The following is a 25,780-nucleotide window of genomic DNA, read 5'->3' as shown; positions in this document are numbered from 1 at the left end:
GAGCTCAAGATCTTGGATTTGAATCTATACGAATCTCAATTCGGTGCCGTTAGAATTATATGACGAGTCGGTTTTCCACGTTGGTTAGTTCTTCGGACAGATCCTATCGCAACACTTGTTCCCACACCTTTACGGATTCCCCACAATATATCACAAAGATCGCATACAGATACCCGAAGACACACCAATTCTCACACAGATCAACCTCATTCTCCATACTCACTGAGTGCACCATTCACCATGTCGAGGTTTCAACTACGAAGAACCTTTGCGGTTTACCAGAATCTCCTCGCATCCGCTACATTTCCGACCATCCTTTTCACAGCCACGAGAGCCGCAGCTTTGTCTGCTCGGTCATGCCAAAATAGCGGCCCATGGTATACACCAGTGAATCCCACCTGGAGACAGGATCGCTTCTACGCAATCACTCGACGGGAACCAAGGCAAGTGAGGCATATAGTAGACGTTTTGACAGTCTATCATTCAGGTCGGCAGCTTCAAAACAAAATCCAGAAATTGGAAGGTGACGCGAGAATCCATTTGAACGTTACTGCAAAGGGTAGACATGAAACTCATCCCCGCCTACGCGAGCTTGCTCGACTTAAAGATGAAGATGGCCTCGGACGCGAAGCCCCCTGAGCTATGGAGCCAAAGTCAAAATGGGGAAACCTTTGGCCAACAATTCCCAGAATCTCTACGTCGCACAGTGAAGTGGATACAAAACAATTCCAAAATACTCAAGCCTCCTCCACATAACGTGGCAGATCTGGCACAATCAGCCGTCAAGCCCTTCGAGGATGCCCGGAACTTCTGTCTTACATCGCAAAACAGTCTGGGTAGGATTCATGAGCAGGTATTAACTCAATCAGTCATATTTGATACGCAGCTAAAAAGAATAAAATCAGATCATGGACATGCAACATAATATTAGCGTTTTCAACATAGAGCTAGAACGGGCAGATAAAGTACATCCCAGAGACAAAAAGATGCTGGCGCAAAGACGTGATAACGCAATAAGCCGCCAGTTTGTCACATCAAACGAAGCCTATACAGACGCTTTGAACAGTGTAGGCAATAGTATTTCCCGTATTCCATATACAGATTAGTTTAATGGTATATATCGAATTTTTTCGAAATACATACATATATGGTACAGAATTCAATACCACTGAAAGTATTCAATATCACTTAGTTATTCAATACTATTAGCAATATACTAAAATACTAAAATCCAATATAAAATATACGTTCCTATTCGTATTAGATAACAAGTTTCCATTCCTTATTTCAAACTGAATAGGAATCCCTTATTTCTAGCCTAATTTGAATAGAAATATATATTTTATATTGGATTCTAGTATTTCAATATATTGCTAGTATTTTTCAGTATATAAATATATACAAGAGTAGTATAACCTCCTTTCTATACATACTAGCTGCAATATCAATATGCTAATACGCGCCACAGTTTCACTGTAGTATACTATTGCCTACACTGGCTCTGAATGATGCAAAGTACGCTCAAAACGCGATAAATATACTTGATCAGTATGTCCAGCCATACTTCGAGAGCGGGGAGCTCAAGAGTCTTGGAGACGAGGTTGGTCTGCTACTAGATCGCACAATCACCCAGAAAGACGTTTTGGAACGAATCTTGACAGATCACATGCGAGGAACTGCTACCATAGCCAACACCTGGTTCCGACCGGTATTCCACCATCGATTTGCCGAAAAAATCTTGGATATACTGGCTCTGGCTCCTCCATCTGAGATGATGCTTCCATACATGCGAAGCATCCTCGCCCTTCTCTCATGGCCTGGTACCTCTTTACTGACACCAGTTTCAGACAGCCTTGCGAGATGGCGAAGAAGGCCACAGTCTAACTTAAAGACACGCTAGGAGGAAATTGTAAATCTGACAGATGATTATCAGAAGCGATATCCTTATCGGGAGTCTGAGTCTGCCCTTAGGCGATATATGATCCGATTCCGCTGAAATGTTTTTATATAGATTGATACCTGTCATATGTATATACGAAGCGTAAACTTTGGAAATAGGAATAATATTGAAACAAAAGTTTAGAATCATGAAACTGGAAACTGGTACAATATTCTACGCTAGTAGTCCATAAATTATGAACACAGATCATAACAATTGCCATATTGGTACAATTGAAAAGCCTAGGGGAAGCTACCTGATACTAGTCTAGCAGGTGCATGTGATGATCGAGAGGCTCGGTCACATGATAAAGGATTCCTTTGCTATGCCCGAGGGGTGAAGGATGAAGACAATGCAACGACGCCAAGGTAATACGTAGAGAAGCGACTAACTAACTCCATTGATGCTATAACAAGATGCGTAAAATCGACGATAAATCGTTGCTCCTACAAGCGAGTAGTAACCCGTCTGTTACGAATGTTTGTATTTGAGCCACGTGGTAGTGTTCAGAATCATAGGAATACTAGGAGTCAGAGACTAGTAATATTATCACAGGTTTATTGGTGACAACATCCTCAGAGGGAATCAACCGCGATAGTCGGTAAGCTCAACGAGTAGCCATAAGATTTGGGCACGAAGCTCCATGTGCCCGAGGAAATATATGCTGTATGCATAGACGTTCGTTCTCTGTTGCTCATTGTTACTCATCGCTGAGCATTGTTGAGCGTAGATGAGACACAAAGACACTAGCTTTCCTCCAGTAGATGGGTAAGCTAATTACTTGTAGCCTTCGATATTATGGGTTTCCCTACTAGCACACTTACCATCACATTTTTCGATCCACACCTTAGAAACGTCCAATTTATTGCGTTCCAATGAGCTGATTCAATACCACGTGATTCAGCGCACCGCATGAAATATGCCAAGCCGGCTTCGGCATGCCGACCTATGCAGGCCTTGCCTATTGCGATATGGGGCTCTTCGTTAGGATAACATTTTTGTCAAAATGACAAGCATTATTTTGTTTGTGAAATAATAATTAAAAGGCTGAGATTGATGGTTCGAACATCAAAGCCGCACTGTATGCGAGAGCCCGACCGGCCGCTAGTAATGTATGATACCGAGACAGAGAAAGGAGGCGCAGTGAGTACATTAGTTATTGCGAGAGTGAGTGGAGTAGACTGTTGATACCCGTACCTTGAAGTGAGGTGGTGCTGTGGCCAGATAGTAACAAGCCCGTGAGATAGATTTCCGTGTTACCAGCATATCGGTTGTGTATTGGAGTTTAGAAGTTGAGTGAGATGAATCGGCTTCGACTGTCCTGTTGGGGTAACTAGGTATTGAAAAACACATCTCATGTGGATGTTATTGGTTTGAATCCTGCAAAGAGATGAGGTGTTGTAAGTAACCTCAATATTTGTCAAGACTGCGCCTCCATATTAAAAAAAGAAGACAGCATCCCGATCTTGCAAACGGATAGTGAGACTCAATTAGGAAGCTGAAATTCGTTTGTTGAATGGTTTAGGCAGATGAAATGTGGGTACAGCAACTAACCAAAAGTGCCAGGTAAATCCGCAAAGATGGGATCGAGAAATTCTTGGCAGGGCTGAGCTTTGAGATCTTCAGGAATGGAATCTCAAGAGACATGGATTATAACGAAAACGAGAACAAAATGTTATGAATGTTTTTTGGGAAAGGAGACAAGGCGGATTATATCTTACGTAAAGTAAAGATGGCGAGGATGGATAACATGGCACAGCTTCTTTTCACGAGGTAGATCAATGACAAATGGAGGAAACTTCTAGAAGGTCTGGTGGACGATAAGCCATGTGGTTGAAGCTACTCACCTAGGTAGTCAGAAGATTTCGAATTCGGATTCGAGTTGAGTCAATTGAGATCGGAATGATGCCGGTTGTTGTTCGAACGTCGGATGCTTCTGTGATAGGGTGGGATGGTATTTGTATTTCGGTTGAGGGAATTGCTAGATATCATCTCTTTCGCCTCCTTCAAGGTGTTATGAGAACGGATGTTGGAGTTGCCCGTGTAAATGTATATTAGGTATGTATGTTGCCTGCTGCTTGCTTACACGACGTACGACGTAGAGACGACCAAAGAGAATGGGAGAATTTGTATCTTGCATCGCGAATCATGAATCAGGAATCATAAATGGTGAATGCCGTATACAATAATGTTGTCGACCGAGCAGATAAGTGTAAGACGGATGAATCTTGTTCTGCAATCGATGCACAATGTAATATGATGTAAGGTTAATCGATGTGGTCCTACGATGTGAGGTTATCATAAATCCCGCTTTGCCGGGCGCAACGCTTCAAAGGGTTCAAGATTCCCTGCCGCCACAGGGATGATTCAACCTTCTTAGTGGCTTTGCCTCTGTTTGGAGTGATGTAGTGACAAACAAGCTTTTCCGACTTCACAAGGTTTATTATTCTTTTCACGAGGGACGAATGAGTGAAGGCGCAGTAAAGAAGAAGAAAAGATTGGGAGTATCAGACATGAAAATGAGGAAAGAAAAGAGAAGAAAAGATAATGAGGCATTTTCTTGGATGCTATGATACCTAGTCATCATAATATCATAGGTGAGAGAGAGGATTGGAAAGAGAGTACTACTCTATCATATGTATAATATGAGGATACTAGCATCAGGAGTCAAGGCATCATCTATCCAGGTATTTAGATACTGCAGGTGGGTACAGATTCAAAACAGAACATTCGCATCCATATCGTTATCTTTTGAGTCTTTTGAGCATTTACAATATTGTATTGATAATTTCGAAGCTCTCCTTCAATTATTGTTATTATTTCATTCTTCACTCTTCACTCTTCACTTTTTATTCTTTATTCTTTTATTTTTATTTTTTATTTTTTATTCTTCACTCTTTACTCTTTACTCTTTACTCTTTACTCTTTACTCTTCACTCTTCACTCTCATCACTCTTCAAATCTCCTCTTGCTGATGATTACCTAAAAGATCAACCTTGCGACCCACTTATTTAGCAACTATCCTCCGGACAGCCCCACCAGCCCATTCCTTCCCCGCAAAAAGGTCCAAGCATTCAGTCAAAAAGCTTCCGCCTTCCATCGTGCCTACCAATTGGGGCGGTTACCTTGCAGTTGATCACTGGCTGCAATAATCTACATAATCAATCCAAACACCCACCTCGGATTTATTTTCATACATAGTTGTCGTACCACTTTATAAAAGATCAACTTATTCCCACTCACATATCACAATACATATCACAACTTCTCCCTTACATTCTTCAATTTGAATACTTTACTCTTATCGATACTCTCTCAAAAACTCTACCAATCCTCAAACTCTCAAATTCTCAAAACCTCAAAAATGTCTTCAAGCTTTGATGGCAAACAAGCTACGAGCGATGATGTTCACAAACCATTCTCATCCACCTCGGCCGCTGGTAATTCATCAGCTCAACATAATGGATATAATCATTCTCGCAGTACAGGAGCTGCGCATTCCGAAGGCCCTTTGATTAACGTTCAACCACCAAGAAGAGAGGATCTTCAACCTTCCTATGCCCAAGTTTTACAAGGCGATGATGATACAAGTACCAACGGATGGTATGGAAGCATGAGTAAGTTTGAGACCTTTTCAGATTATTGCGCAATTTAGCAGATCAAGACTAACGATTGCTCACACATAGCTAATGCTCTCGGTTCATGTATTGGTGCTTGCGGTGCTGTTCCTTGTTGTATTCTCTGCCCCAATCCATATAAGGAAGTGTCCCAGGGTAATGTTGGTCTGGTTACCAAATTTGGTCGCTTCTATCGTGCAGTCGATCCTGGTTTGGTCAAGATTAACCCGCTCAGCGAACGTCTGATCCAAGTCGATGTTAAGATTCAGATTGTTGGTATGTTTAATTCCTATTATTTTACGAAATTCCATTCTCCGAGAATGTGCCATTAACTTTTATCTTAAAGAGGTTCCTCAACAAGTCTGCATGACCAAAGACAACGTTACCTTACATTTAACCTCTGTCATCTATTACCATATTACTTCTCCTCACAAGGCTGCATTCGGAATTTCAAATGTGCGACAAGCTTTGATTGAACGTACACAAACTACTCTTCGCCATGTTGTTGGTGCTCGTGTTTTACAAGATGTCATCGAGCGTCGGGAAGAAGTTGCGCAATCCATCGAAGAAATTATTGAGGATGTTGCATCAGGATGGGGTGTCCAGGTTGAGAGCATGCTCATTAAGGATATGATCTTCAGCAATGAACTTCAAGACTCTCTTTCCATGGCCGCACAATCTAAGCGTATTGGAGAATCCAAGGTCATTGCTGCTCGTGCTGAGGTTGAATCCGCTAAGCTCATGCGTCAAGCCGCCGATATCTTATCCAGTGCTCCAGCCATGCAAATCAGATATCTCGAGGCAATGCAAGCCATGGCCAAATCCGCCAATAGCAAGGTTATCTTCCTACCGAGTGCATCAACTATCGGAAGTCAAATGGCAAATGCTTTAGGAGAAGGCTCAGGAGATCATGCAGGTGCTTCAACCAGCAGAAATGATACTGGTGACTTTGGAGGTCAGGATTCCGGTTTACAAAGGGCTATCAATGCCCACGTCGTTGAACATATCTAAATGAAGATTTTCACTAACGCACAAATTGCTTTTGCAGCTTGGTCTACTTGAACATCACTGCAATTTGTTTCCAAATAGTCAGTTCTCTGTTCACGATTCTTATCGGAAGCGACAGTTCTCAGCACTGTGCTTTACGAACTCTTAATTCTTTTTGTGCGTTTGGGATTTAATGAGTGTGCGATGGAGGAAAGTAGGAGATGAGTAGTCTCCAATAATGGCAGGATGAAATGCGGATACCAATATGGCTTCGGCTTTTGGGTACGATGATATAATGCGATACCACGGGTTTGATTGTTTCATTGTTTCGAGATTTGAGATTTGGTAGGAATACCCCTCGGTCGTTTACAGTAGAAGTGTGCAATTAGTCTTTTCTTTCTTACATACCTTCTTAGTTTATAGCTAATGATCATCTCAACTTTTTGAATGGGTATATGTATGAGAGTTCTACGAGTGTTGTGTTTTTGTGAAGTGATAGGAGATATGTGATTGGTGCGGTATAGGTAGGCGTGGTATAGAAGTTGGTACCAGAGTTTGGAATTGAGCGATGAATGTAAAGGATAATCAGGGTGCTTGAGAAATAAACAATGGGGAGGATAGAAAATTAGATGGGGGAGTGGAGTGGGGCGGGATGGAGAGTGCATGATAGATAAAGATTAGATCGATGGATGTTGTATACACATATATGTATGTTATATATATGTACCTAGGTAGGTAAATTTTTATTGGGATCGTGATATAGTTTGGAGTTGGGAGGTGCGAGTTGGGAGGTGAGGGGTGAGAAACCGGGATTGGTAGGTAGTTTTGGATTTTATGGGTGAAATGGGGTTGGATTTGGTTGGGTTTGATTGGGTCTAGGGTGAATAGGGGAAGAGATGGTGAGAGATGGGGGAGAGGAGAGGTAGATGAGATCTTTTTCTATATCTCATTCTAACTCATTCTTTTCTTTTTCCCTTTTCTTTTTTTTCTTTTCTTATTTGGTCTGTGTGGTGAGTTGGTTCTAGAGGGGAGGAGAGGGGATGAATGGATAGATGATGGTAGGAAGGTAGGAAGAGGGAGAGGGGGGGGGTCGTGGCTGAATTGGTAGGATAGGATGGTGAGTTGATTAGGTGAGGTGGTGAAGTAAAAGGAAGAAAGAATGGGCAAGACGAGGATAGCGATATATAGCAGCTATCTACCTATTAGGTCTATAGATAGATTATAATTTTTGATTCCTAAGATCGATACATTTCTTGAGGAGAGGCTTTGGAGATTGTCATCGGCGGCGGATTTGGTGTGGGTTAGGTAGGGTAAGGTGTAGAGGTGTGGATAGATGGATAGATGGATAAATGAATAGATGGAGATATTATGCTGAGTTTTGGAGATTTGAAAGAGAATGTGGTTGTGTTGTGTCGAGAAGGGAGATGGATGGATGGATAGGTTGGTTGGTGAGGATAGGTGGTGATTACCTACCTGGGTGGATGATATCCCTGGTGAAGATATTTGGATTTGGAGTTGCTCTCGAATTCCGGATCCGGGATGCATGGTAGGATAAATCGAAATGCGATGCTGAATCGTAGAGATTGGAGAGTCGAAGTGAAGATTGTAGCTTGGAAGAGAATTTGTTCATGTTATATGGAGGGGGAAGACGAACAGATGAATGAATGAATGAGTTGGTGAATATGATATGTGGTAGTTGTTGTCTGAATGGATGATGTCTCTTGAGGAAATGTTTGGAATGGGATTTGAGAGTTGAGATGTGGGATTGGTATGGTGTATTAAGGTGTAGATAGAATCCGATTGATGGATGAATGAATGAGTTGGTAGTGCATAAAGGTATGCGATGCTGATTTTTCTTGAGTGGGTGTGTTGAAGAGATTGAAGAGATTGAGGATGTCGAAGAAGTCAAGTACTGTACTTCAATACTTCGAAACGAAAAAAAGATTTTCGTCCCCAAGATGACTAGCGAGGTACTTGGGTTCCTTAATACTACTATCCATTCACGTGACGTGACTATAGCAAACGGATGGATCATCGATATCCTTATATCTGTCCCCTTCTAGCAGTTTCCGCGTATCAAACTCATAAAAATGAAACATTTATGGCGAGAACAATATTTTGTGGATGAAGAAAATGGCAATGAAATTGTAATAGCAAGGGGAAATATGTACATCTTATATCTTAAAGATTCGAGAATTGGATAGTGAGGGTTGAAGTACAGAGCCGAAAGCATCTGGTTGGATTGAGAGAAACACTAGATATGTTGAGTCATCTGGATATGAAAGATCGATATCTAGCATCGCAAATCGTGCAACCCAAATATTTACTTAAATATCTAGCCAGCTGTCAAATTCCTTGGCGCACGAGTAAACGAGTGAGTGAGATAATTTCGTGATATCGATCATGTTGATCAAGCCTGGAGAAAATATACTCACCCCCATAATTTCCCCCGAGCAACGAAATGGATTAGATAGATGTACTCGTTTCATTTCTGAGACAGATAAATGTCAATTGTGTTCTTAGCGTCTTTCGTTCATGAAATGAAGAAAAAAATTGGTTGATCGCACCTAGTGTACATCTAGTTTCGCGCTAACGAAACGTGAGGTTCCAATGCAGCGACGTCGGTTTTTTTGTGTATAAATATACTGTGGCATAGATGAACTGTGCAGTTATTATTTTTATGATATAATTTACCGTTCAAGAGAATGGAATATCTATGATTGCCTTTTGATGCCCGTTCGTATGAATATCTTTTAGGGAAAATTGGTCAGGGAATAGGGGGGAAGTTACCGGGGAAATTTAAGGTGGTAGGCGGGGAAGTGTGGGGAAGAAGTTGTGAGTACTGTACGATGCGATGTCGTAACGATATCGATAGGGATGGGATGGTATTGTGCTTATAGTATGAGGGAGAGGAGTATGTAAAGGGTGGGAGAATAGGAGTTATCGTACTTCATCACCCTGTCTGCTCGCCGATTAATATCTTCAGCTCTTTTTCACGAAGGAAAGATTATTATGGGGTTGAAGCGGCGAGAGATTACCTCGCTAGATCCGCAATAGCAATAGGGGGAGTATATGGAATTTGGAATTCGGACCTCAGAAATGGTATACCCAGATAGATAGGTAAATGCGAGATAACGATGACGGGGTTAAAGGATGAGTATAATGATTTTCTATTATGGAATTCGTTTTTGCGTACCTAGATACTCTTTAGCTAATGATTTCAAATACAAGACGTATTTTGAGAGAATAGAGTTATATATATTTCGTTGATGAGGATTTCGGACCTAGAACCTTCACAATGATAAATTAAAGCGCTTCAGTTATGGATGGGATAATGGTATATTTGGAATACAATACCTTTATTTGTATTCCCTCTACTAAACTATAGAGCATATCGTACCATAGCCCAGCTATGGATGGGATAAAGGTTGTCGAAAAGGAAAGGCTAGCGCTCTGTTAATCAATCCTATCACAACCCCAGTTCTACCTCTATCGCCTCTATCCTCACCTTTTTTTTACCGTTGAATCCTATACTCTCCATCGAATCGATAAAATTCCCACGTATCCAAGATCAAGATATCATCAGGCTGCGCGTTGAATACCCGCTTCACATATAACGGGGCTACAAACAATCTGCTCCCAAGTTTAAATATCGAAAAGTCTAAGCAAATAATCTACAGTTGACTCTTCAGCTCTATTAGTGGTCCAAGGTTGCATTTTCACTAACTTCACACTAGTTTATGTCAATTTTACGCAAGGATTAGTCTGCATAGCAAAGAGTGCCTCTGATAGGTTACTGCCTCCTTACCCGTAAACAACAATACTTCTTGAGCTGGTTAAGATGTATTTTCTAAAACGCTAGTCAAAAGAACCTTCTTTGTCCAAATCGACGAAGCTGTGCTTGGTTCGCTTGGGGGAAAGGGGGGATTTATGAAGGTGTGGTTGTGAGTATATCTATCCAGTCCTATTTTCTTGATCAAGTAATAAATTTAATATTTCATATTATTTCATTGCAGATTCGAGCACCTCGGTGGTTATAATTTTAGGATGGTTAATCTTGGTATGTCGTGGATCGTTATATTGCCATCTGGTAATTTTGAGGCACTGGGGGATCCTTTTCGATTGCGCTGGAGATGATATCGTGGGATTGATGCGGTAAGGTAGATTTGATTAGGTAGGTATATAGCACAAGATATATAGGTTTATATAATTTGGCTTGTGTACAGCGATGATTTTGTGGATTGTGATATTGTTGAATTTTTGTTTTCCGGGAGGAGTTTGGAGATGGGAATCGAGAGAGGAGTCGGGGAAGGAGTTGAGCAAAAGTATTCGAGAGAGTTACTGAAAAAGATGTTGCGAGAAACTCGCAGGAAAAGTCATCAAGAGAATGGCCGAGAGAGAAGTTGAAAGAATTGACAGAGGTGCCTAATAAGTGGTTCCTAGAGAGGCCAAGAGAGCAGTCACGAGAAGAACCGAAGGTGCCAGTAAATTTGTAGACTGCGCAACATGGACCCTCGGAGCAGATAATGAGTCCAACAGATCATCCCTGGGTAATCCGTCTGTGTGGATTTTTCAGAGTCCAGACGGGTGCCTTATAAACTATGTTGAGATTGTACACGGCTACGCACCAATTTATAGATAATCTGTGAAATATTTCTGCGGAGATACTTCAGATCTGGCCGGGTTACCCACGGATTATCCACAGACTATGCATGTCCATGCAGCAATCTGCAGACTGTCCATCCAATATTTCGGGATGATACCTAAAAAACCACGTTAGCACTTCTCACCAACATAGCAGTGAAAGCATTTCAGGACACAGCTCATTATCAATCAGCAATCCGATTCATTCTGAATCACAAGGATTGGTTCAAGCTCAAGCTCAAGCTCAAACAAATCAAACATACGTTTTAGCAATTTTGACGATGTAATGTCCCAATTATACAATTGAGATCGAAATCTTTCCAATCGATATGTTATCAAAGAGGTGCTATCTGAAAGGAAGAGTGTAGGTATACGAATTTTCCCCTCTTTCTCCCGAGCGGGACAGTTTGGGTACAAGCTACTCGGGGTGATGTTTACGTTGGAGCTGAAATTTCGGTGGGATCGCATTGTCTGACAGGAACGATTGCATCTCTTAACTTGTCGAATAATGGGGGCGTGCTCAGGGGCTTCTCCATGGCTCTACTATCGAGTTTCAATGTCTGTGAGGATTGCACACGCGACATTCGTTCAACTCCAAGATTGAAGCTTTTATAAGCTATCAAGTAGCCTTGGAAAGACCTCAGATTTAGGCGAAATGTGGATTCTTGTTATTCATACTTATATCAGTCTTGTTAGTATGAGATATTTACGGCTATGTTGATGCATACAGATTATCTACAGACAGCTTGAAAGGCTCGACAGTTCATCCGAGGAGCGGATAGGACCTTTGCCTGACAGAAAGTCCACGGGTATACATAACTTTTGCGCAGGCTAAAAACTGGTCGTAGAGGGGAAAGTTCGACGAACGAAACATGAATGAGGCCACAAGAAAGCTTCAAGAGAATAGAAAGCCCCCGGCTCTCCATTAAAATCTTAGCTTCGTTACATAAATTGGTGTTGTGGACTTCGTAGCTCCACAGTATCAATGCAAGAGCTCGTACTGCGGATTTCGCTACAAAAGTGTCGCCAAAAGAGTGGACGGTATATCGAAAAGATGGTAGCGAAAGGGGGGCGAGCTGGAACCTACTAACTCATATGTAAGTACTCGGCTCTCTGCCCCTATTCTCTGCCAATACCCAGAGAGGAAAAGTCATTGGATGGCTTAATGACACTCACCGAGTCGGTGCTACAGTCAGTATCGACGACAAGAATCGGAGGAATATACATATTTTTCATCTTCTCACGAGTCATGTAAAGCATGAACTCCACTCCTTTCCTGGATCATAAGAGCTCCCTGAATCGCTATGTACTGAGTCTAGAAAGACTTTGGATTTCTTCACGGCACGTTTGATCAGCATTGTCCGGAACAAACCAACATCTGCCAAAAGCAAGACACGAAACTCATTACAAATCTCCGGTTAAACCACTTATACCGGGTTATCTCTCTATCCAAGCTTCAAGATCCCGCATAGCATAGTATCGTACGCCATGATATCATTCCTATAATTTTCAAGTGAAAACAGAACATCAGGTCTTTTAGCAGTCCATTTACTCTATCCTCCTTTAAGAAGTATCAAAGCAATCACGTATCCAAGACTTCTAGACTTTGGTCAATATTTTCATCCTCGATTTTCGTACCGTTCTAAGACTCAGGTAGTTGCTGTCGAAACTCGAAATGCCTCAATACCACAAGTCCAACTAGTAGAAGGAAACTCACGCCAAGTAGCTCGCTCGCATCTTCTCTTATTATATTTCGATTTTTCCGGTCCGTTATCGTTCGCCGCTCCGTTTTTTCGGCTTGATGGTCTCTTTGTAGTGATGTCTATTCTGTCTTGAAACAATTGCCAGTAACACTAAAGCATATTTTCAATGGGATCTCTGATACTTACTATCTTATTGGCTTACATTTTTGGCACTCTGCATCAGTAGTCTTGTGTGAGCACTGCCATTGCTTGCGGCTCTGATATTCCAGTTTAATTCGGATTGTATTTCGCGATTCAACTTTTCGAGAGGGTGATAGGTAATTTTTTGATGCTGATAGATTGTGCTAGTCGTACCGCCAGTACACTTGCATATAGCATCGCTATGTTCCTTGGCAGATATCGTTCAATATCCCTCAAACATTCAAATTCCCAATTCCACAACACATAAATGAGTCTCTACCCCGCCATTACAGCCCATCCAACAAACTTCCTCCCACTAGATCAGCCGCTCAATCACTGACTCCCACCTATCTCAATAATGAACACCCACTTTCACCAAATACCACAAAGAATATAGCGCCGAAGTCAACCCCCTCCCTCTTTTTTCTAGTATCCGCTTTATAACATTCTTTCCATAGTCAACACCAATTGACTGTCTATGTGTCGAAAAATACTCTTGACTTTGACAATGGAAGAATGGTATAAAGTTCCGAGGCCGAACTTGCAAAAAAAAGAGAAAGTGTGTATTCGGTTCTGAGATGTGTAGAGTATAGTGACTTGATGTAAAATATGTGCCGGCTGATTAGGACGCCTCGTTCGATATTTAAATTTCGGTCGAATCGCATGCATAATCTCTATTCGTTTCGCTCTAGAGGACTTGAGACCATTGTAAATGGAAGCGAGCTGCAGTTTTAATTTGCTGTACCATTTTCATGTGTATTCTCAAAAGGTTCCCCTGCACCCTTCGTATCGAAATCCAGCTTCTCATTACGTCCGCTTTCTTGCAGGAAAAGAACCATGAGGGAGAAAAACGTGCTTTGAAACGTGCTCCAAGTGTGCCGTAGGAATTTTTGTTCCAACTTATTGAATAATCGTGCATTCGTGAAGGATTGAAGGAAAGAGTTCATCTCGTGTATTAATGACGATTTGGAATGCCATACTAAAGGATATGAGAGAAATTTATACCTGCAGCATCGAGTTAGTCGCGGACTCTCCAAAATATGAAATGAAGTCAAATGGGGTGGATTGGCATAATCAGCAAATAGTTCTCCGGTCAATCACCGTACATACGTTCGTTCCAAAACCGGACGAGATAAGTCGAACACAAACGTAGACGCATTTACGCGAAAACAGAGGAAGCAAAATCGTGCATCAGTCTCAGCGCAAGCAGCGTATCAAGCCCCCCTTATTGGAGCCTTTCCTAAGCGTTAGAAGAAGCCACTAAGTTCTTTCGGCTGCCCATCTTCTCCCCTACGGCTACACGACTTCACCCTTTCCTAGAGCTGAATAACGAAGAAAGGTTGGGTTCGGGTACGCAAGTATAGAACTTTGGGATCGAGTCTTTTAAATAATGCTCAAGTATCGCTGGAGAGTTCCAGTGCATATCCCGAAGCGCCTTCGGCTCTCTCCGATCGAAAACGAGGCCCCGAAAGCCGGCATTCGTTTATTTTCGCGTAAATTCGGCTGCAGTAAACAGGCAAATTTTTTTCGTCAGTCATTTAGAAGAGACCCCGGTTGTAGAAACTCATATGTTGTATATAGTAAAGAGATCCAACAACAAAGATGGTGCAGCTTCGCAAGCTTGGTTGAGTTCGTGGCTAGTTCTGGACGGTATTGAATTCGACCCTATCGCTGCCCTGATATAGCCAGTTGTTCGAAGTATCAAGATGCTCGAGCATTTACTAGTAGTTTGCTGCCAAGTAGTTTGCCCCTATATTGCCATGTACATGTCAGCCATAAGCTTTTGTGCAATCACCTGACCAGTATCTCATCGTCTAGACGTCTTTTCAAGCTCGAAAGTCCTTCGCCTTCTCTAACACCTGGAGTGTCGCACTTTGTAGAAGGAAGAATGGGATTCAATATCTACTTACATACCTGAAAGATAACTCAAGTCGCCCAAATGTTTCAACTCCAATCTCCAGAGACGTTTTCCAATTTCAACCCATCTCCACCACCTCAGCCCCGCACGTATCGAAGAACCCATTGTGCTCACATGATCAGTATAAGCTCTCTTTATTAGCTTTGTTCCAGAAGGAAATCGGTTGAGTGGGGACCACGGTGTTTCGGTTTTCCCGAAATTCTTTCCGGACCAAGGCAGAAGCTGGACGTTGAGCAGCACGCAGCGTTCAGGCTATATATGAGAAGAAAGACCCACATATGGTATCTTTAGTCTGTGCCATACCCGATATGCCATTAACGACATTGCAATGATATCAAATCTTGAATACCGTAATCGAACATGAAACCTCTGCTGTGTAACGTCAAAGAGGAACCCGAGAGTCAGAGCTTTCCAATTATCATTGATGGATCCTTGGATGAGATCACCATTGATATCTATCGGTATGAGTTGAAACAGTAGTAGAATTTGGTTCGATTCGAGAGGGGTAGTCTGTTGAGATGACCGGAACTCCCATTTTTCGTTTGAAGGCTTTCGTAGCTTCCTGCACGATCATCGCATCATTTCTCGATTAGCATATTTCTCTTGATATAATAGAATTTTGACCCCAGTATTACTGTTCCTACTTTAGTTGCGAATAATACTGGTCACGCTTATACGAATGATGTTGGTTACTGCAAAGCCCGAGACGTCTGAAAATCGTGATATTAGCTATATAATCATTGATATATACAACGAGAGACGTCTTTGCAGAAGATTCTGACTGCGTTCGTAGGGATAGAAATATTTGCAAACGCCTGTCTCAAAGGAATTAGTCTTTTCAGCACCTTGAAATTAAAGCACCCCATAGTTCAATCTTCGTGCTAGAGTGGTGTAGTAATATCGTGTAAAAATCGTTCTTGATGCCATATTGTGGATTCGGCTTTGAAAATGACATATAGTTAGATTCGTGTCTCCAACTGCTTTTGTTATTGTCTCGTTAGCGATACGTCGGAAGCCCGTTTCGCATGAGTATAACTCGTTCTGGATCTCTATAGCCCTTTATGTCGTCTTCGATGTAGTTTCCCAATTTTAGTGACCAAATCGCAACAAGTGAAGTGACAAGAGAAGGATCCAAGGTCGGTATCGTTTACTGTCGAAAAAAGATCCTGTTTCAATCAATTGTAAGGTCATCATATTGATCATGTGCTGTCTGCTCCCTCAACCGTGCCAATATTGCGATGACAGATGAGTAGTTGTACAAACCTTTGAAAATAAATCTATTGCTTTACCTCCTTTTCTTGTATACGATCGATGTACTTCTGTCGCCTGTATAAAAACCAAGAATTGAGGAATTTTCGAGTGAAAACGCCATTTGGTCCTCCGTGTGTGTGTCTCTTTACAGCTTTTCGCCCCACCAATCTTTTTTGTTGTATCCCCAACCGCTGGCAATTCGTGAGGAATCGTTATTCGACTGAATATCTCGGAGGAAAAGATGATATTGTTGCTATATGATCATTCCAGGTCAGTAAAATGTTAGTACTCGCTAAATTCAGGGGCTCGATGCAATGGCTATTCGAGTCTTCTTTGTCAACTGCGATGTTAGCCACCGATGTTCTTTGAAAAAATTTGTTGTACATAATTGATGTTATTGATTTTTGGGGGTAGGTTGTCATGTTGAGACTCAAGTGGTCGTTCCTTCCACATGTGTTAGCGTATTCAAACTCAAGCGTATTTTTATTTTTTCCAAAACCCCCCCGCAACATCTCTATTCACTCAAGCAGGGTATAAATTAGATTAACTTCTGCTGTTACTGAGAGATAGTTTGAGGTTGTTAAAAACATAAGAGGTGGTTTATTGGATAGAGGTGCCTTTCTGTACCCAGCTGGCTGCAGATACGCTCGTCATGCTTCCGGCAGACACATTTTCCGTAAATAATTCACATGCAAAATATGACTTTTTCAATTCATATCTTAACTTTTAAATTTATCCATTCATGACAAATGATGTGGAAAAGTAATATTATCCTCTGGCTCGAGATGGGAGGAGGGAGCATGATAGAAAGAACATGAAGTATTCATTTTTACTTCGAGACAACCAAGAAGATCGAGTATAGTTCAGAGGAAATAATATCATCTTGATCCTTACATGAACGTCTGATTGCATGTGTTATCATAACTGCCATTGAGAGTAAATTTTGTTCAACATGTTCAAGATTACGTCTCTCATCTCACTATGCCCTCGTTCCTCATGCCCTACCTAGTTCTTCAGACCCTCTTAGTTTCCCACAATACCATCAAATCACCTTTGATTCCAACCAATAGTATTGATAGTGTATATCTATCATGAAGGATATCCGTCCATATCTACGCCAAGGGCACGATTGCTCATAGACATGCAACAAATGTCGCCGCGCTGCTACTTTCGTCATTAAGCAATACATCGGTGTCACCATCATCTAGTTCTTCATGTCACATGCACAAAGAATAATTGCCTCATCTACACCAAAGAGACTATTACCTATAAGAATGCAAAAACTCTTGTCATGCCGCTATTTCCGTCATTGAGAAATACATCGATGTCACCACCCATCTAGTTCTTCACATCACATGCATGAATTATACTTTTTAATCTGTCCTCCTCGTCGCCTATCACGCTATCCATCATATTGAGTTTCAAACTACACACACTCGCAAAGAGTTTTCTCCCAGCTCGTCAGAATTTTCCCAATATGATGTTACAAGATCTTCACTCTATGTTGCAATGACTCGATCATTCCTACTTCAGCGCTGAGCTACAAGACTAACAGCGATTTGCAAACGCACAAGTCCAGACAATTAGAGTTTCAGAATGTTGAAATTTCAGATCTGATAGACAAAAGCCGGAACATCTTACTATTTGAAGAGTTTTTGCCGAGCCGATATGTGAATCCCGATGATATCCTCTAATCACTGGGGATCTACGTGGTCTGAATCATGCGATGACTCGAACTTTTGCATCTTACTCGGTCAAACATGATTGGAGGGCGGCCTTAGGTTATTGCGTCTTTTGATACTCAAGGATAGTGGGAAGATACTCCAGTCAGCTTGGCTGTCCACTACCGGGTAGGATTGACAGATTGAATGGAAGATGTCAATGAGCAAAGGTATTACAAAATTTGAATTTGGGTCAATATTTCAAAGTGCTATATAATTTAATATGGGTATCATTCTTTACAGTAGCTCAGTATCTAACATGAGTTCAACAATTGAAACTGATTCAACCTCTGACCTGAGTTCAACAATCCAAAACAATACAATATATCAAAAGAACTGAGTTATTCAAATTAGTTCAACATTCTAAATCAGTACAATGTACCAAGACAACTGAGGTATCCAGATTAGTTCAATGTCCAAAGTGAAGCACGACATTCCAGACGATCCTAATAGTCAACTGGATCTAGATTCTGAAACGTAACGTCGTCTATATGCACGACATATCGTATAAACCCTATTCACTCTTATCTATCCTAAGTGGGAGCTGTGGGATGGCGGGGTCTTTCTCTACTTGATACGATTGGATCACCGATCAATCTCCACGCTATTTCTTCAATAGGAGATATACAATACTTCGCGGGGTACGTAAACTCGGATGCCCCTCGCTTGAAATTTCCCAAATGCCAACGCAGATTAAGCTTTGCCCCTAAATGATAGCTACTACGTACTCTATAGATGTTGTCAAAGAAGAAATTCATAGTGTTGTTCGACCCAAAGGAGAAAATACAAAATTTCCAGTCGAAATGGAAATCCAAAATCCATATATAAATACGGCTCTGAGTGTTCTATTAGAGATTTGATCCTCAGCTCCAATAATCTTCTTCTTCCTCTTCTCTTGATATAACTACCAATATCAACTTCTTTACCACTCTTCCATATAATTTATTAGATCAACTTTTGAATAATAAATTATCCCTTCGACAAATCACCTTCGCTTATTTCTTTCACCTACCACCATTGCAATTCATACAATGAAGAACTTTCGGGTCATCGGACCAGACGTTGTCGCTCCCGACAATCAGTGGCCGGTCATACCGCCCACTCCCGGCTTTGAGACTTTGGTCGAGAAGAAAGAGGAGGGGAGTATTCTTTACTTCCTTCCCGGGACGCATGTGGTCGTGCCTACGGGCACAGGGAGAATTTACCGACCAATCGAGGTCACTGGAGTGCGTCCAATGATGTGGAACCACCATACCCGGGAGGTTCTCATGCAACAGCCACTCCCCCTTCTTTACGGGGCTCCTTTGGCTGATTGCCTTATCGTGTCGATTCGGCCAGATGCAGAGTATGAGGAGCGCGAGGCTGCTGCTCGCCAGCAGGCCGAGCGCCGGGCTGCTTCTCGTCGGGAGACTAATCGTCGGGCTCTCGAGCGGGCTCGTGCACGCCAGGCTGCAGCTCAGGCTATTGCCACCGCTCCTCTCGCCGCTGCCTCTCCTGCCGTCGCTCGTCCTGCCGCTGCTCCTCTCGTCCCTGTCCCTGTCGCCGCTGTTCCTCTCGCCCCTGCTCCTCTCGCTCTTGTCCTTCCCGCCGCTGCTCCTTTCGTTCCTATCCCTGTCGCTGCTGCTCCTCTGGCTCCTGCTCCCGTCGCCGCTGCTCTTGTTGCTCCCGCGGATGATGCCCCTATGAGGCACGGTGCGCCTGTCATGGACGACTGGGAGTTTTGGAATCAGTTTATGACTGATGAAGTCATGGATGACTGGTGTCGGCAGGAGGCCGAGGCAAAGGGGCAAGAGATCCCAACCATATTCCTGGATTGAGAATCTTTCGATATCTGAGTCTTATTTAGACATTGGAAGATCCACTCTCGGGATCGCAGTTGGGTGGCAGATGGCGCCATCGCTCACACTACCAGCCATTGATATATAGACTGCTGGTAGCTGTTGCGATGGCGCTGTGTGACTCTGGCGTTGGCGCGGTTAATTCTGGTGTTATTCGTGTTGTTTTCGGTCCCGTCTCTCACACTACCAGCCATTGATATATAGACTGCTGGTAGCTGTTGCGATGGCGTTGTGGATTCTGGCGTTGGCATTTTTGATTTGGGTATTATGCTTATTCTTGATTTGTTTCTGTTTTTCTTCTTTGTCAATGAGCATGTTGAATATCCCTTAATTGTACTTTGTGGTGGAATTTCTTGTTTTCGCGAACCAAAACCAAAATCCTCATTTGAGGTAAATCAGCGATTCGTATTTTATTGATGTATAAGTTGTATTGCCTGTATTTAGATAGCTATTCATACCAAATTGAAACCAAAATTGAAACCAAATTGAATTTAAAGATTCTCAGTAATACAGCGACGTGAATGTTTTTCTCTCTTCGGGAATATTACCTGCTTCTTTTTGTATCAGACGACGGGGAGTTGACATCTTACCATGATTGAGAAGTTGAGATCCGTGAAGTGATAAAATTGCAACGAACTCATTCATGAATGAGATATAGATGGAAGTAACGATCGGTGAAAGCGGACAGCAGCAAGCACATTTGGCATTAAGATCCCATCACTGTCAAATCATTCTTCTGTGATCACAATACAAATACATATAAAACACCCTCACTGGACTTGGTGATGTCGGTAAGCTGATTGACCGCCCGGACAAAAATTGCAACTATTGATATCTAACCACCTACATAATGCCACAAAGTACTACGAGAAGCTCTCCGTCATAAAATGCCGTCAAAAATCTTCCAAATTCTTTTCAATAATCTTTATATCAGATGAATGTTATACGAGACCTTCATTACAGTACAATTCTTCTAGATTTACACAACTTGATTGATTGACCGAACCAATTCTCCGAATAACTTCAATTGATATTTCTCTGAAATTTATTCTTTTTGACTGCGTTTCAATCCCTTTTGATTCATGCGATTTATCGAGCTGAAGATAAGAATTCAAGTTTTCATTTGACTCCCGGACTGAGAGGAACTACTTACTATCTCTTTTCCGATTATCGTATCGAGGAAGGAGCAACCGGCATTCTTTCATTAGTGAAATAAGGCATTGCATAACTGATCGCAACGTTCTTCGTTATATCTGAAATCACAGCATGAAGACTCCAAAACTTCTTCCCAGATCGGTTCTTGTACATAAAATATAACAAGATGCATTGTCTCGAATCAGCACTGGCATATTTCTAGAGTCTGTCATCACTTAAGCCGTCCTATCTACATTCTCAAGACCATAAAGAAATCGCACAGCATACACTTTCTCAACTTTTAAATAACATCAAAGTTACTCATATCAATCAAAATGAAGTACGTCTATGTCTCTCCTTAAGATTTGGAGTAGAGCGCTGACATTGGCAGATCTACATATACACCGCCAGTTCACTCGGGAGAGATGATTTTCAACGCGAACCTTCCGGTCCTTAATTCGACACACTCTGCAAGGCAAGTCATATTGAAATTATTACAAATGCGATTTCGTCTTGTCAATCTTTTGCACCCTTCTTGGTAGCTCATATATTCCGTGCGAGATGGTTGAGGGAAAGGGGAGATCAAGCAGCAGTCAGTGAAGCAATTTCTATGTTGCTTCAGTCCCTATGTACCCTCTTCTCGAATCCATACCCAATTCTTGATCTGAAAAACAAAAGAGATTCATGTACTAAACTTGCACAGTGCTAGCTCGGGATCCATCCACTCGATTACTATTAAAGATGCCGCTCTCATATCAAACGACGACAAGAGAAATAATCAGCAGCAATCTATTACAAACATTGAACTATCAAGATCCTACGTCGTCAACAACATCTATCTACCTGAGAACATCGGCAATGGAGACAATAAACCTTCCAACATGTATCATGAGGGGCAAGCACAAAACAAAACTGGGTTCGATAGGATATATACGAGCCCCCAGGAGAATTCCTTTCATTATATACGCTGCCCTCTTCCAGATACCAGGAATCACCAAGCAGACGGTCATGATGATAAACTCGATCAATTCACGGAATTCTATTTCCCAAAGAGTCCTAATGCACCTTTGATGTTTGAAATTAAAGGTTGTCGTGAATACAAGACTCGAATCTTTCCTGATTTTACGGTACCGAGAACAAGCCATCAAAAAACGAAAGCTGTGTCTACGTCTTCTACGGCTATTTCCAAACTTCGACCTGATTTAGAACGCAGACGAAAGACATATATAGATGGAGCCACCGCTGTACACAGCGGTTCAGTCACCAAACTCAGACATACCTCCGTCCTCGGGTCCAGCAACTGGAATGAAACGCAAAAAGAGATCACTACCGTTCAGAACAACAAAAATATCGATTTTAGACGTGCCCGCATCTTCCAGTGTGATCATGCTACCGCTAAGATGGTAACTATGACACGTAGTGGTGGTTCTACCAAGCAAAATGGAAATAAAGCTCAACGCACGAAGTTACCTGATTTGGTATATGCCACATCTCTTACCCATACTTTACCCAGCATACGCAGATTCGTCAATGGTATACGAAAGCAAGATACAATGATGCTTGCACGTCATTCTGCTGTTCAGGATGAATCCAAAATCAAACATTCAATTTCCCAACTCCGTCCGTCTATCGATAATGAGTCAATCAATTACAGGTCTATATCTTTTATTGATCTTACCGGCCCCCTTGAGCCTGAATTTTTGCCAAGCCATCAAAGTCAGCAGCTATACGCGAACGATCCTAAACCATTGAAATTAGTGTCGACTGGTAATTCCCCCAAGAGAGAGAGCATATTGTAGACCTAAAATTAGATTCTCCCAGTCAAAAGAAACCATTCAAGGGGGCTCGGGTCACTAATAGTAAGAAAATTTGCTCGGCTCAAAGTCATTATAGCACTACCGCAACTTACGGACCTCATAATCAAAACTCCATTTCTCCGGAACCGAAATATTGTATGAGTTTGAATCCGATCAATCACATTGTTGTTTGTTCCAAAGATTCACCAGATAATTCAGACAGAATATACGAAATGAAAAAGTCAGCTGCGTTAGTATCAGACGATATCATGGCCTTGCTAAATATCAAAGTCGATGATGCCAACATCCACTCCGTACATCTCAAAGGTCATAAAATCGATTCACTAATTCCATCCCTAGGTAACACTAACAAGATGCACGGTTACTCTTCTAAAAGCGCTTTAGAATTCGTCTCTACCATTAGATCTGCGGTCATTGGTGATACTATACTCCTGGTGTCATTGGGCAATCATGGTATCTCCAACTCACCTCGTGCATGGGTGGATTTGAGAGAAAATTATCCAGCGTACAAGTTCTTGATTGCTATACAAGAACCTCGAAATCTAAATCTACATCGAGATCTCTTGTGGCATATAACCAAAAAACGAAGGTATTTGATTTTTCCCTTACATCAGCTTGTGCGAGTGTGCCTGGGGTTGGAAAGTCCATGCGACGAAGCAAAGGTATATTCTAAATACCTGACACTATCGAATGATGCGCGAAAAGCCCCGGCCAAACTAGAGATAATGATTGAAAATGGGGGTGGTGTCGGCCAGCACGCTCGAGCTTTATTATCACGCTGGGCATGTCCCATTGACGGCTGCGGGATGACTTGGTATAGAAGCCTAGCTGGAGATCAAGCATGGCAAAACCATTGTATGATGGAACACGACGGCTTTCGCAGACTTGTCTGTCCTCTGGCCGCCTGTAGATCCAATGCATTCCGTGATTACAAGGGGGTTGTTGAGCATATAGAAAATGTACACATCTCAGCGTTGGGTTTGGGAGACCATTTTCGTAGCTCGCACGATCGTGACAGAACTCTATCCGACTTTCGATATACTGAGGATGTTAGTGGATGTGGAAATTCACGTTGCAGCTATACAAATCAGCTTGCCTTGGATATCCATATGGAATTTTTTCATCCTTACTCCGCTTGGAAAGATCGTTTAAAAGATTTTCCGAGCCTTGCAGAACAAATACAAAACATGTGGTCAAAAGAAAATCTTGAACACAATAATGGGCCCACTCTAAGCGAAACTTTTCAATGTATTAATACGACGGTAGGTAGTCAAGGTACGGTTATAGTTGGACGAAACGGAATGAATCGAGGTCCATCCCATGACATGGAATTCCTCAAGAAATCTTGGTCTTTCATGGCAGATTTTCTGCAAACGACACAGGAACCTCTCCGAGAAGGATATCGGATACTTTTAAGCGAGATTCAATGAGACTTTGATGCAAGTAATTGCTGCCATGTATTTTTCTATTTAGTTATTTTAATATGAGATGAGATCTAGCATTGCTTATTAGTTATTGAATACACGAATGAATTCCCTGTGATGAAAGTCCTGACAACGATATTTCTTGTGCTATAGCTACGTGCTTGTGCGATCATGGCACATGACTGAATATACACAAGATGCAGTAAATTTCGAGATCGATCTGCCTGGCATTCACAAAATTTCTTGTTACCCAAGAAAGCTCAGCTCAAAGACTGAACACCCATAGTCATGACCGAGCGACATCAATTCAAATTATGCATAGCCGACTACACTATTCATACCACAGATCATAATCTCTTCAACTTCTCATCGGCAGTAACCTGGTGATTCTACTATAAATATACAATGAGATATGATGACATGTTCTTCACGACCCTGAGATAGACGTTGAATTTTTGAAGAGTAATAATTTAAACCTGCGTTGCACTAGGAATAGAGCAACACAGGGTAGAATGGAACTGAATCATACTATGCAGTACCGTTTATAGAGGAGTTTATTGACCTTGACCATCATACGCTGTGGGCTTATGAGACTCTTGATACTTTGATTTCTGGAATGGAGGATTTCGAGTGAGTGATTAATCGTGCTCGTGCTGTTTCGTTTGAGTGCTTGAGTGTTTTTATGAATCAGAAGTTTCTGAAGGGAGAATGGTGGTTGGGGGTACCTTTGAACTTTTATTCCTTTCGGATGGGATTTTCGAGTATGATTAAAAGACACTGGTGAGTGAATTTCCTCAATAAATTATTCACATTCGTATTCAGTCCCTCCATCAAGTACGCGCGAGCAATTGTCTTTGTCATAATCACCGAGGTGGGTTAGGGAAATGAACATTGTAGAGGCTTCTTTGTTCATTTTCTTTCTCTCCCCTCTTTCTAGTACTTAGCTTTTGAGTTTTCAACATAATAAGATAGGTATGTAGGTATGTAGGTATGAAGAAGAAAGAAAAATAATCCAGGATGGCGATCGTGTGCGTAACAAGGTTTCTTTGTTCTTCCGTGATACAAAATCGATTACCTTTTTGCTCGTTAGTATTTTTCGGAAAGGAGAAAGTAAAGTTGTACATACGTTTCGAAACCCATGAACACACTGAGAGTATTCATAAAGCAATAATAGGATTATTTAACTGGAGTTGAGGTTTGAAAAGTACAGTCAGCTACCCAGAGAGTGAATATTAGAATACGTAGGTATTCATTATTCACGATCTGTGAGTCGAAGTTATTGGGTGTAGTGGGTAGCATTGGGAATACAAGTGTTGGGAATAACGGGTTGGATTGTTGGATTGTTTGAGTGTAGGAGTACGATATCGGTGCTGCGAAGTTATTACTGGGAGTTTGTTGTTACTTCGATTTACTACTCCGAATTTACTACTGCGATTTTACTACTACGAATTTACCATTACAAACATCATTTCATCTCCACCCATTCCGCCATTCCGCCAAACCCCAAACCCCAGACCGCAAACCAACCTCCCAACCCGAAAAAATGTGCACAGAATGGGCCTGGGAATACAAGTGCGGACACCAGAAACCCGAGTCCGACGCGGTGA

General features: G+C 41.8%; 4 protein-coding genes across 4 annotated transcripts; all 4 read left to right on the top strand.

Moving 5' to 3' along the window:
- Nucleotides 1-240: 240 nt before the first annotated feature.
- On the top strand, nucleotides 241-1,900 carry EAE97_001277 (uncharacterized protein; the record flags this gene model as incomplete). The annotated part of the gene is made up of 4 exons (XM_038871787.1): nucleotides 241-523; nucleotides 564-853; nucleotides 906-1,067; nucleotides 1,469-1,900. 4 exons carry the CDS (start codon nucleotides 241-243, stop codon nucleotides 1,898-1,900), a joined length of 1,167 nt encoding a protein of 388 aa, XP_038737688.1.
- Nucleotides 1,901-5,303: 3,403 nt separating this feature from the next.
- Nucleotides 5,304-6,567, top strand: EAE97_001276 (uncharacterized protein; the record flags this gene model as incomplete). The annotated part of the gene is made up of 3 exons (XM_038871786.1): nucleotides 5,304-5,556; nucleotides 5,626-5,832; nucleotides 5,903-6,567. 3 exons carry the CDS (start codon nucleotides 5,304-5,306, stop codon nucleotides 6,565-6,567), a joined length of 1,125 nt encoding a protein of 374 aa, XP_038737687.1.
- A 12,424-nt stretch (nucleotides 6,568-18,991) lies between these two features.
- Nucleotides 18,992-19,777, top strand: EAE97_001275 (uncharacterized protein; the record flags this gene model as incomplete). The annotated part of the gene is made up of 1 exon (XM_038871785.1): nucleotides 18,992-19,777. The coding sequence occupies one exon, from the start codon at nucleotides 18,992-18,994 to the stop codon at nucleotides 19,775-19,777; it is 786 nt and encodes a 261-aa protein (XP_038737686.1).
- Nucleotides 19,778-21,813: 2,036 nt separating this feature from the next.
- Nucleotides 21,814-24,179, top strand: EAE97_001274 (uncharacterized protein; the record flags this gene model as incomplete). The annotated part of the gene is made up of 2 exons (XM_038871784.1): nucleotides 21,814-22,699; nucleotides 22,744-24,179. 2 exons carry the CDS (start codon nucleotides 21,814-21,816, stop codon nucleotides 24,177-24,179), a joined length of 2,322 nt encoding a protein of 773 aa, XP_038737685.1.
- Nucleotides 24,180-25,780: the final 1,601 nt, after the last annotated feature.

This window comes from Botrytis byssoidea, assembly GCF_014898295.1.
Source record: "Botrytis byssoidea strain MUCL 94 chromosome Unknown BBYS_002, whole genome shotgun sequence".
Classification (NCBI taxonomy): domain Eukaryota; kingdom Fungi; phylum Ascomycota; class Leotiomycetes; order Helotiales; family Sclerotiniaceae; genus Botrytis; species Botrytis byssoidea.
The sequence above is the reverse complement of the archived record's forward strand: the minus strand, read 5'-3'. Positions and strand labels throughout refer to the sequence as shown.